The sequence below is a fragment of the Copidosoma floridanum genome, unplaced genomic scaffold, assembly GCF_036245765.1.
Source record: "Copidosoma floridanum isolate Cflo_tuat_1 unplaced genomic scaffold, Cflo_Japanese_pri ptg000035l, whole genome shotgun sequence".
In the NCBI taxonomy this organism is placed as follows: domain Eukaryota; kingdom Metazoa; phylum Arthropoda; class Insecta; order Hymenoptera; family Encyrtidae; genus Copidosoma; species Copidosoma floridanum.
The window spans coordinates 651,837-664,738 of NW_028321912.1; the positions used below are offsets into that span (position 1 = coordinate 651,837).

The window sequence follows — 12,902 nt, forward strand, 5'->3', positions numbered from 1 at the left end:
AAAAAAAAATAATAAATAAATAAATCTTATATACTTATAAAAATATGTAAGTACAGTGTAAATATGAACAAATTTAAATTATAATACGTATCGTAACATATACAATTCATGAAACTAGTTATAAAACTTTAGTTATAAATCAAAATATGTTTCATGGTTTTCGTTGGACTATTATGTATAAAGTAAATTAATTGATGAATTAGTTAAAATGCTAAATGGTACAAATTTAGAATGATAAACAGTTTCTATCTTCCAAATTAAAAATTTTTTTTGGAAAAAATCAGTATCTATTTTTTGCCATTACAAAGTATTTATAAAAAAAAAAAAAGAAACAGAAATTGTTAATAACTATCACAAGAAGTTTTCATTAACACAATATACTGCCCACGATCTTTGTTGATTTTTTTAAAACACATATTTGTATCATAAATTATTCGCGCCTTAGTACTGAACTACAATTGAGTACTAGAACCTGTACAATTGAAATATGCCGGCCGGTAAATTACGTAAATATTACATTTACACTTTTCACGTGAATTTCAATTAACTATCCTGTTGTTATCTTTTAGCATACTTATGAGTCAATATAACATCAAAAAATTTAACAAATAGAGTTACGATTTTTTCATCAATATTAATAAATTCGAAACGATTGATAGAAAAAATATATACCCCGGTTTTACTGTAGTTCGCGGTTTCTTCGCTTTACGATAAAAAAGGTTATGGTAAAATCTCAGTTTTTTCATCAATACTCACTCATACCAAGGGTAATAAGCATTACTTATAATGCAAAACTCAAGCACCCGCGTATTTACGAGTGCCGTTTGTATGCGATGAGTTTATCGGCATTAGCTCAGTACCCTCGGGTCCGGTGGTTGGATCGTCAAGTTTATGCTTGCCAGCAAAATGCTCCTCAATTTCAGCAAGGGTTCTTCCCTCGGTCTCGGGCATAAAGTAATAAAGCACGACCAGACCAACGTAATTGACCGTTGCGAAAAACATAAACGTCCCGGAGACAGTTAAAACGGCGAGCATCGAGTGGAAGATTTTACTCGCCACTGCGGCAAAGATAAAGCCAATGGAGGTGACGAGTCCCGTCGCACAGGCGCGCACGTCTCCCGGAAAAACTTCGCCCACTAGGATCCACGGGGTTGTTTCGATACCCAGGGTCGTGGCGAACACTGATATCTCGAGTGCCAACAGTGGTATCCACTTTAGCCAAGGATTGCAGCTCACCTGACGGAAAAATTGACTTTATTTTATTGATTTCATGAGCGACCTACGTTACCGACTACCACTATTTTATGGTGTTTTTTTTATTTAAAAGAGCGTGACTTTGCACGTTAAATTAATTATTACCTTGAAGAACCTTTGGTTGCGCATAAACACGTAGACAGAAACAATGAGAAAAGAGGAACCGGCGACGATGAGGGATACAAAGGTCGGCCATCGTTTGCCAGTTTTGGGAACGATGAAGAACAAGAGTATCGAACCCAACATTTGCAGTCCCGTGAAAATGATGGTGGCCGTGTGTATGTTGATCGGTGACTCGAGGAGTTCAAAAGTGTCGAGGGCGTAGGTGAGAATGCTCGTGGTGCCGTTGAAACAGGACACAAAAAAGGCAAAACTGACGAGGATAAACGGTAATCTGACCGCTGGTCGTGACATTCTTTTGAAGTGTTCTTTGGAGAAGAATGGCGGTTTGTAGGACGAGTTGAGATCAACCGTTGACTGGAGGATTTGATCGTATTCGTGTCGTACCATCTGAGGTGTCGTCCAGCCGCGCAGGCGACAGAGCGCTTGTTTGGTGTCGCCCAGTCGACCTTTGCCTGTTTAATCATAGTTTATGAGGATTTTATTATTTTTAACTATTTTTCAAAAAGTTTAATACGTTTTGAATGAAACAAAAAAATTTTTATAGTATTTTAGTTCATCTGAAATTCGAATTTTACCTTACCCTAAACTTTGATAAAATACACTTGTTTTTGATGATTATTTGAGAAAATCAAACTGAAACATTTATAATATAAATTTTTATTGAATTTTTGATTTTTCCATTTCTCAAAATCTAATTTTTGAACTTTTCCCGCCACAAACAAACCACCACCTGGTCAGTTTCAACCAATCACGGGACGTATAAAATTCCGTCAGTCAAGTGACGATCAATCCTTTGTAAAATAAACTAAAACTGTGTATTTCAAACAAAATCCGTTGAGCAATTTTATCTCAACTGAATACCATCAACTCCAAAATGTAAAAAAGAAAAAAAATCCACTCACTTGCGAGCCAATACGGACTCTCGGGTACAAAGCCAATGAGCAGCAAACCAAAGGCCGGTGCTAAGCCGCAAAACATGGCCAAATTCCTCCAATCGACAAACATACCGACTATGGTCTGCAAAAACACGCCGAACATGATGGTCGTGGTAATAAAACACGAGATCTCGCCCCTGAGCCGTGACTCGCTTATTTCCGTCGCGTAGACCTGGAGCGTGGGATCGACGATTCCACCGGCAGTGCCTATGACGATAAAGGCAATCAGGATCTCGTTCACGGTGCTCGAGTAGCTGATCAGCATCCACGATATGAAGTAAGGGATCGTGAGCAGAAGAAGGGTGTTCCGGCGACCTAAACGCTGGGCCAGAGCACCCCCGGCCATCGCGCCCAGGGGTGTTGAAAAGTAGTTCATACTCCCTGAAAGTTACACCAGTTTATTTTTTTAACAAAATTTAATTGCACAACGTGAGCAAAAACTTTATTTAGACTAAGCAATTTGAAGTCTTAATGGCTAAAAATAAGACAAGATTTTTAATTAAAAAGTTTGGATGGATAAAATCGATAGAAAACGTTGCTAAATGCTTTGGTAATGTGTTTTATCAATTTTTTTTTTTTTTTTTTTTTTCTCAATACACTTAAGTTTTCCACGACGTATTTTTTAGTTTTTCATTTAAAATAAGCTCAATTTTTTTCAGAACAAATAGTTGTTAAGTACATAGCTGAATTAACAGCTTTTGTTTTGCTTTAACAAAGTACTTCGTTCTGTAACACATGTGCATTTGCAAAAGAGGTGTTAGATTTTAGGTGATTTGGACTATTAAATGAATTGAAATATTAAAAAAAACTATACTTAATATCAAAAGTTATGAGCAAATTTTGATTTTGTGATGCAAAAAATTTGTTACGAAATTCGGAATGATCATTCAATTATTCTTATGCATTAGTTATTTACAGGTAATTGAGAGACTTTTGTTTCTAAAATATTGTTAAACAATATTATCTTAATTTCGAAGAATGCATCCAATAAACTTTGAAGGAAGTGTGCAAAAAGTGTCGATTTTCATATAATAAGTCCATCATAAGAAAAAGTTTCTGCAAATTATGTAGCATAATATCTCCTTAATATCTCATTTTTCGTTGTGCTTCTGATAATTTTATTAATTTTGTTTTTAATAATTTGTACTCAGAATACTTCTTTTCTTTTCATTAGAGAATATTTGCAATCGTTGCATATCCTATTCTGGTGTTAAAAAGACGTTATTGAAGAAGATGTAAAAAAATTTTTAAATATCTTTAAGAATTTTTGACTGTTATTAGATGAAAAATTTTAAATAATATTTATTTATGAAATCTTATTTAAAGAAAAACTTTATTATTCAACATCAGTCAACTAATAAAGTTGTGAACATATTCATTACATACTTTAGCAAGTGAAAAACCCCAATAATATTATAGACACGTGTTTTAAACTTCATTAAGAGGTAATACATTTAAGTTATACATTTTTAAATGGAAAAATTTTTATCAAATAAATTAGATCTATAGAGTATAGAATTTCAATTCAATATTTTTTTTTTACAATTCAACTTTCATTAATATTTGCTTGACAATAATTTTTATTAATTTTTATATTTCTTGAATTGAGCATATCTTTTGAGTCATGTTTATTTTAAATTTTATGGTTTAATAAAAATTTTTCCACGTTAATATTAATTACAGTTAAATGGACTGTTCTGCAGAAAATTACATGAACTTTTTTTTTTAAGAAACAACATTTTTACGCTTGAAAATTTAAATGATTAGTTTCTCCTAATTATTTACGAAACTTAGTTGCCTACAAAAGAGCAAGAAAATTTTAATAATTTAGTGCGAAATGTTTCTGAACATTTCTATTACAAGAAATAAATTAAATAATTATATTTTTACTCAAGAATCATTTTCTGCGATGGAAATTATTATTTAGTTGATTTAAGCATAAAAGTAATAAACCATTTCAAAGTTTTAGTGCATGTATGATTAAGTCAGAAAACAAAAATTTTAAAACGACTATATTATTTTGATTTCTCAGCAAATTCAGAGTACCAATAAAATACACTATTTAATATACACGTGGATTTCCAAATGGAATTATTTTATGAAAAAACAGTTTTCCTACGCTTCAAAAATATGTACAAAATATTTGAAAAGCGCATAAAATTTGCAACGATTTTAACATACACGCATGCAAAAAACCAGACTTTATTTGTGTAGTAGGTTTTAAACAAAATTTATTGTAGTAAGAAAGCACAAGTTACTTCTCCGAAACATTAAAATTCGTACGAAAAATAATGTTTTTTCAATTACGTTGGTACACCGCATAAAATTTCCACAAAATCAATTACGGCAATAACCACTTAGGCCGTACCACATAATGTGTAAAATGGACAGACAGCTTGTCTTTTCCACAAACTTTGACTTACCTATCCACGTTATTTGACTGTCCGTGACATGAGTGATTCTCGTGTCGTTTTGCAATTGGTGAGTTATTATGATCGTGAATCCAACGCTGAATCCGTAAGTGATTGCCAAAAGACTCGCGATAAGTACCGCGCAGTACTGTGAAATGGATTTTCGTAACGTGGACACGGAGTGGCTCTCCTCGGGTTCCACATAGTTGATGAAATCACTGTCAACTTTGTCGTCTCTGAAAAATCGTTATTGCTCATTAAATTATTTTACCGTAAATTGCTTAAACCAAATTTTCAACGAAACATTTACCCGAAAAAAAAAGAAAAAAAAAAAATTAACACACATTTTCACCAATCACATGTAAATTACAGATATCCACCCGCTAATTTTTTTTTTCACGCGAACAGATAAAAGTCATCGAACTATCGTATTGTCTGCATTGTAGTGTGCAATTAAGCGAGAGCACATAGAAACACACGTTCAAGCGTCACGCTGATTAGGAAAAAAAAAAAAAAAAAATGCCTGTAGATACTAGAAATTCATTTGTAATTAGGAGTACACGGATAATCAATTTAGTAATTTTTCAAAAAAAATTTTTTGTACCGTTTTATCGACTTGTACTGACGCAAACGCGTTCGTACGATACACGTATTTATTATACACATGAACAATGCATTGTTACAATGCACTCGAAGAAACCAATGTTTGGATTGAATTTTATCATATCTACTTTTATCTTTGTATTAATATTAACAGCGGCGCATTTTTCGCAGATTTCCGACCGTCACCACAATATATTAAATTTAATTGCACATGCATCCGAATCCACGGTGAATTCGGTATATACTTACGGCATCAAGGCACTTACGGTAACTGTAGTTTCGAATAAGTTCCTTAAAACACAGAAATGGAAAAAAAAGAAAACACACATGAGTTTAGTATAAAAAAATTACTTTTTTCATCACTTGAATGAAAAAAAAAAAAAAAAAAAAAAAAATTATCAATCAATAGTATGATCTGGTCTACTTTGAAGAGAATCCGAGAGACGCTCGATTTTGGGACTCGTAGATGGTGTCCGGTCTGTTATGTCCATTATTATCACGAGCCCAAGGTGTACTGCTCGACTAATAATCCGCGTCGTGTCTGGGCCTCCCCCCCCCTCCCCGCTCTTATCCCCAAAGCTCCCGACGATTTTGCCTCTTACAAAATAGTCGCTTATCAATCGCCTCGGTCGGATAATGACGATAATTATTTTTATTGATACTATTGTGCCCGGGATTTTATTACTTGTGTGCCTTTACGAAATTTTTCCGACTTTTCTTGTTCTTTTGTTTTATTTTATTTTTCATTTATTCAAGATACGTATGCACAATGCGATTGCCTGGGGTTGCGTTCTTTCGATTCGGTACTTCAATGAATTTTACATGATACTTTTGGTAAAACCAATTCGTTATTCGAGGTTTGTCCCGTTTTTCGGTTCAGAAATTGACTTTTCAACGATGAATTTTTGATTAATATATTTTTTCATGTCATATTCGAAAAGCGTAAGGTTTAGGTAAATTTTTTTTTATTCTTAAGTAGACATTTATCAAGGAAAAAATATCAACCCAAAACTGTTCAAGAAGCAAAAGGCTCAGGACGCGTGAAACGCAAAATTTCGTAGACAAGTAGAATATACTAAATGTCCTAAAACGTACAAAGAAAGAAAACGTGAAGTATAGATAAATGTTCTAACTGATAAACATAATCGACATTTAAGTATCAGACGTGTCGATCACTCGTTTAAGTAGTAATACGTTTTTCGTAATTGTAGTCATATATATTTAGCTTTCCTTTTTTCACGTATACATGTTTCGGCCTTCGTCTTAATTGAAACTTCACTGATGATTTGAAAAAAAGTTATTCACGTCGTAGTTTTTGGCAAACAATAGTTGCTTGATGGTATTTTACTACTACAAGGTTTAAATATTTTCATTACATTTTTCTAACGTCTGAAAATTCTTATCTCAGAAAAAAGATTTCAACTGAATAGATCAAGCACTGGATAAAATCAAGATATCTTTACTGTGGAAAACAACTATACCAACTTATTCGGTCACAAAGACTAAATATATAATTTAAATGACTTAAAAATAATTAAAGTAACAAACGTTAATGATTTTCTCTACCATTTATTATCATTGTCAATTTCTACGTAAACAACTAAATATGAAGTTTTAAAATCATTAAATAAATTCCCCTCATTAAGCAATGGCGACACTATGACTCATAGATTAAGACAACTTTGGAAAACTAATTCAAGTTCTAGGTAGTTTCAATCCTACTTCAATGTAAGATAAAAAATAATATATTTTTATTTGCTCCACGCATTCATTGAAATGATAGAAAAATTTAATTTCTACAAGATAGCGTGGAAAGAGAAAAAAATTAATCGATTAATAATATCGGTCAATTAAAAATTAACAAGTATAACAGTTACAGTTACCATCATGTTATTTGACAATTTTTTTTTTTAATTCCAAATAAATTCGAACGTATTTCTAACATTGCCTTAATCTACTTTTCATTATCACAAACATTCTTAACGGGAAGATTATACTGTTGTAACTATATGAAATCACAGTTTATGACTAGTCACAAAAATTTCAATTTTTTTCAATACTACAATTCCTAACGAATTTGTTTTTTTTTTTTTTTTTAATAACCAACACAACATTAAATTTTCAAAAAATAAGCAAATTGAATGTAAACGGATTTTTGCAAAAAATATAAATTAACAGTCAAACGTTCTACTACGAACAAACTAAAAAAAAATTTTGTTACCATTTTTATTGAGACAGAAAAATCTTTACAAATAGAGGGACAGCTTGAACAATTTTTTGTAAGAGTAATTCCTAACTGAAAGATTGATTGTCACGTGACTGGAGCCTTTTTATACGTTGTGTGATTGGTCGAAACACGTCGAGTATATTATTTGGCGGGATTTTTTAAGGATCAATCGCATAAATTGGAAGAAAAAATTAAAATGAAATAAATTTATCATATAGATATAACCAAGAATAACGCTACTTTATTTGTTTACTCTCTAAAAAATATTTAGACAAAAAACTTTATTTGATTTCAATTGAAGTTAAATAAAATTACACGTAATTTTTTAATATTCCTTACATTACTTATGCTTCATCACATAGATTTTCTTTAGAAAAAATATTTTTTAAATTGATATTTAACTATTCACAGAATCACATTGCGATGATATGACATTCCAACTGAAAATTGTCTTTAAAAAAATTATTTGTGTATTTAGTGGTAACATAAATGTTGTAAGAGTAAGATTTAGAGTGGATGTATATGCATTTAGGAAGACAAAAAAAAATTAACGAAATTCTGTGCTCCTTTTGTAGTGTGGTATGCTTATTGAATAATATAAAAGTAAGTAAAACAGTACTCATAATATGTCAAACAACTGGTTTAGTTAAAAAAGAAATTTTATGTGCCTCTCACCCACCGGAAAGATACACTCCCGAATCTTCTGAAAAAAGTGATGCGTCACTGTTGTAAAACGCGATTTGATTGGTCGTCGATGCTTGATCTCATTGGTAAGTATATATACGTCTGGCCTTGCCACATATAGGTATACTAGCGTTCTATTATCGTGGTTACCGGTTGGACAATGCTGACAGTAACTGCATCTCCGACCGCGTGGCGGCATGTGGTACACTGTTAGCACCGTTTTCGATGTAATTCGTGAATATCATCGTTTGTAAAATACCGAACGAAAAGAAAAGTTGATGCAAAAATAGGAATCACTTTTTTGCACGAGTTGCATCCATTTTTCCAACCCTCCCGACGAGTCCTTGACCCGATCGCCGCATTTCCGGTTCACTCCCGCATGTGGCGAAAAAAGTGTCTGGTTAGTATATGTAGAGTCAGCTAGCATTAATTTTCAGAAATGTGTCCACTGGCTTGTCCACTCCCGTGTACGGATCGGATTGAATGGTTTTCTAAGTTGAAAAACGTGTAGTAGCCCACCGATCGTACCTCACAGGTAAGTAAGGGTAAGTTGACAGAGGGTGACTTGCTGGTGTATCATATTTTTTGTTTTTATTTTTACAATTCTACGGTAAAAGCCAATGGACTGCCTTATTATTGCATTTTTTTTTTTTTTTTTTTAATTCCTCTCTTCTCATAATTGGGTAAAAGTTCACTCAATAACGAATTTATTATCATTTCTGTTCAGTTCTATGTATTGATAAACAAATTCAATTATTTATTTTCTTCAACACATTTTCAAATATTTAAAATACATTATTTCATTATTTACGTTCTATTCTTTTCAAATGTTTCCATCTTTTTTTTTGCAAAATAAAATTCCAATAAAATTTTAAGGACGATCTCCAGGTCCAGTGGTTCTCAATCAAAATTGATGTAAGTTGAGAATCTCTTTTTCGTTGCATGAGCAGACGATGCGCCGACACAGCGACACTGCAACATCTCGCCACCTATCTTACTATATATATGTACTCTGGCCGTTAGGGTTAGGTGCCGCGAGACTTTCTGCCAATTTTCACGACGTCACTTGTGATGTTACAGTATTGCAAAATCTCATGATTGTACTTGACATTGAAAATCAGTTGTTTGATAATTTAAGTTGGGCCATTTTTCGTGACCGTCGTCTGACTGTTCTGCATGTTCTCGGTAAGTAACAACAGGATGCTGCAGTGTTGCCAAGTTGCTTGGGGGGTCTGCTTCTCTCTCAGCGGAGGCCAGATGAGGTGTTATTAAAATTATTGTTACTCATTAATTGATATGGAAAGGCCTATAAGACTTGTACTCATTTTTTTCCTTATGAATTAATTTACTACATACAATTTTTTTGGAAAAATACTGCGAAAATTCATTAAGTTATGCTCGAAAGTGTGCGTTTTTTTTCGCCAATATTATAGCTATAGATATACTGCACTGTTAAATCGACAATCTTTAAAAGTGAATAGTTCGCAATTTAGTAAGGAAACACCTGTTGAAATTTTGCACACGTGTAAATAAAACTTTCATTTCACACATATTTCAATTTCAGCAAATTCTTATGAAAACTACTATACCCGGAGATCGTCCATGAAAGACCCTCTGCTACCTCCCGCTCTATATTCAGAACCCCTGCAGCAGCTCCTGCACCCCCGCAAAAATAGGAGAAATTCGATAAAAAATTGTTTTTTTAGTTATTACTTATTCAAATGGCTATATATTTTCTTATTATTTAGTTTTTTCTTGAAAAACCTTTTTTTGTCAAACCTAATTTTTTTGTATTCGTACTAAAAATCAGCTATTGAATAAGTATACAAGGGTAATTATTTAATGTCTATAATTTTCATCAGATACGATTTTTAATGGAGTCTTGAAATTTCATATTTTTGAATCATTCTTTTTTAATACGTACACAAAGTAATAACATAAATAATCTAATTTTGCTTAAAAAAAATATAAGAACTTAATTTAAAAAAATGTTTGAATCATTATGTCGAATAAAAATTTTAACTTTAATTATTTAAAACTACTATGAAATAGCTGATGTTGACTGTTAGTCATTCTTGTCTCATCTAGATTCACGATTACTTCTTTTTTTAAGGTGTTAAAAAAAATATTAACCAAATGTTGGGCCATTCTAACTCAGAATGCAAAAGTACTTAAGTTTCTTAGAAAAAGTTGATTATTTTTGTTTGATACATTAATGTCTTACTACTATGTTAGCAAAAATTACTGATAATAATGAAAAAATCAGTTTTCATCGATTTCAGAAAGAAATGATTGTTGTAAGACAAAATGTAGGACAGTTGTGGATCTTGGAAACTATTTTTTTTTTTTAATAAATATTTTTTTCTTGACGATGTCACTTTTATGTTCTCTGTTACAAAAATCATTTTTAAGCACTACAAAAAAATTTATTTCAAGCACTAATCTGTTCATAAAACTTTGGTCTCACCATAAAAACTTGAATACAAATAAATGATAAATGATGTATGATCTGGCACAAAGTCAGTTTTGACGATTTGTGGGAAAAAATTAATTTTTTTTTAAAGTAAGACCACAATTGTAATTTATTTTGATTTTATCTTTTTAACCACATGCAATACGTTTCAGGAAGATCAGTTTATTTCATAAATAAATGAACAAATAATGCATCCAATTGAATTAACTAAATGGGGATACTGTTTTTATTTTCAATAGAAATAACAGGAATATCGATGTAATGCTTAAAATCATGTAAGTGCTTTAGTTACAGAATTTCTGATTTAAAATATTTTTTATTTTACTTTAAAAAATTTACATTTTTTTATTTAAAATTTTTTTTTAGCTATCTAAGAATTGTGTTTGACTTTAATTAAATTCGTAATAAACTTAAACTACTACTAAGAATATTGAGTTCTACCATTTAAATTGCTAAACTCAAAATTAGGAAAGAATTTTTCAATATATTGATTTTAATGTATTATATTAATAATTAAATACAACAAAATTTGATTAAAAAAATATTTGACAGTATATAGTTAAAGAATGTATTTTTGAACAAGTAAAGAGGCCTTAGTATAACTGAAATTTCATACATAAATATATTTTACAGCTGTAGATAAAAGTAATTTTTTTTTAAATTCACATTCTGATGTTTCAACTTCAACTTTGATGTTATAAAAATCGACACGAAAAATAGGCGTCTAGTGTCCATATCTGAAAAAATATGATAATATACTGAATAGTTGTAAGTCAACTAAAAAAATAGTCCAAAATGAGCACATACTTTTGAAACTCCCATTCACGATTGTCAAGTGGACAAACTTGTCTTGTTTTGAGCCAGCGAGAAATGCAATGGAAGTGGAATGCATGCTGAAAACAAAAAAATCAACGTGTCAACACAACAAAAGTTTTTTAAAACTGTTTCCACAGTTGTGTAAACTGCTGAAATCATCTTTAAAAATAAGTTGTACATTCATTGTGATTATTATTAAAGTTTTGTCTACACTCAGCTGATAAAGTCAGATCTCAAGATACTCAGGTAAATAAAGTAGTTTGTTCATAACACTGTATCCATATAAACTTCTGCCAAGCTTTCAAGGTACAAATTAGGTACCTCAAAGTAATTCTTTAACATATTATAAAAAAAGGAAATAGAAAAAAATGGCCTACTGACATTGCAAACACCCCAAGCAACTGTGCACTCTTCGCTGGTGGCAGAAGCCTGGTTGGCTTGGCACTCAATGCACAGGTCCATGATATGATTGCGGCAAATTGCACAGTTATCAACGACTATGTCTGCAAAAGACAAAAACAATAAAATCATATACAGTGTTGGAACTTTATCAAAAAGTAAGAGCAGGAAATATACTTACCCCATGCCCAGAGTGCGACGGCGTTCCACTAGATAATGTAAAAGAAAAAAAAAAAAAAGGACAATCGAAAAAATTAATCAGACATTGACGAACAGAGTGGTAAAAATAAACATAGTCTTGCAGAACAAAAACAAAAGCGTGACAGGGCAGAAATGAGGTTAGGGTCGGCGTGAGCCAAGACAGTTGTAAACAAAGGGCCGGAACGTCGCTCACCTTTTTGACCTCGAAGCGTTTTTTCTCGCCCCTAGCACTACTCGAGGTCGGCATCTCGAACTCCTCTTCCTCCACGTCCATGCTCGATGCCATTGGCTTCACGAAAAGCTGCTTTTTTTGTTACTTACCAAATATTCGACAACGAAACAATCAACTCGACGAAGTGACTCTGAAACGAATGATTGACACTTGACACAGTTTTTTGGTTTGACACACAGTGTGTATTTGTATACTTATGATGCAGCACGAAAGTAATCGAAAAAAAGTAATGGATTTTCAAAAAAGAAAATACCTAAGTAAAAAATTTTTTTCTCACATGGATGACGATGGAACCTCCGTCAAATTTGGTGTAAAGTAGAGACGGTCCTTGAACCGATCGTTGACGCATCGCTGTACTGTTGACGGTAAATGACGATCACGCAACTTCGATAGATCGATCGCGCAACGATTCGATACTCCTCGTATTGGCCGATGGCGCGAATTTCAAACAACCTATTTACTTACATTTATTTCGAACTGCTGTTTTTTTTTCTTTCTCGTCTCGTCTTAAATTATAAGGTTTTTGTGTAGTCAACACGTAAAT

At 32.1% G+C, this 12,902-nt stretch overlaps 2 protein-coding genes across 4 annotated transcripts; both read right to left on the reverse strand.

Moving 5' to 3' along the window:
- Positions 1–390: 390 nt before the first annotated feature.
- On the reverse strand, positions 391–5,823 carry LOC106645940 (facilitated trehalose transporter Tret1-like). Of its 3 annotated transcripts, none has more exons than XM_089597652.1 (6): positions 5,751–5,823; positions 5,593–5,617; positions 4,736–4,959; positions 2,280–2,693; positions 1,360–1,829; positions 391–1,236 (listed from the first exon to the last, which is right to left on the reverse strand). In XM_089597652.1, the coding sequence occupies exons 1-6, from the start codon at positions 5,815–5,817 to the stop codon at positions 796–798; spliced, it is 1,641 nt and encodes a 546-aa protein (XP_089453778.1). In that variant the 5' UTR covers positions 5,818–5,823; the 3' UTR covers positions 391–795. The 3 variants fall into 3 exon arrangements, with proteins under 3 accessions (XP_089453778.1, XP_014217403.2, XP_089453779.1); XM_089597653.1 differs by having other exon boundaries at positions 1,001–1,252; XM_014361917.2 differs by lacking the exon at positions 5,751–5,823 and having other exon boundaries at positions 5,576–5,617.
- A 5,548-nt stretch (positions 5,824–11,371) lies between these two features.
- Roc1a (Regulator of cullins 1a) lies at positions 11,372–12,701 on the reverse strand. Its single transcript, XM_014361924.2, has 6 exons — positions 12,612–12,701; positions 12,320–12,488; positions 12,107–12,134; positions 11,908–12,029; positions 11,518–11,603; positions 11,372–11,447 (listed from the first exon to the last, which is right to left on the reverse strand). The coding sequence occupies exons 2-6, from the start codon at positions 12,410–12,412 to the stop codon at positions 11,435–11,437; spliced, it is 342 nt and encodes a 113-aa protein (XP_014217410.1). The 5' UTR covers positions 12,413–12,488; positions 12,612–12,701; the 3' UTR covers positions 11,372–11,434.
- Positions 12,702–12,902: the final 201 nt, after the last annotated feature.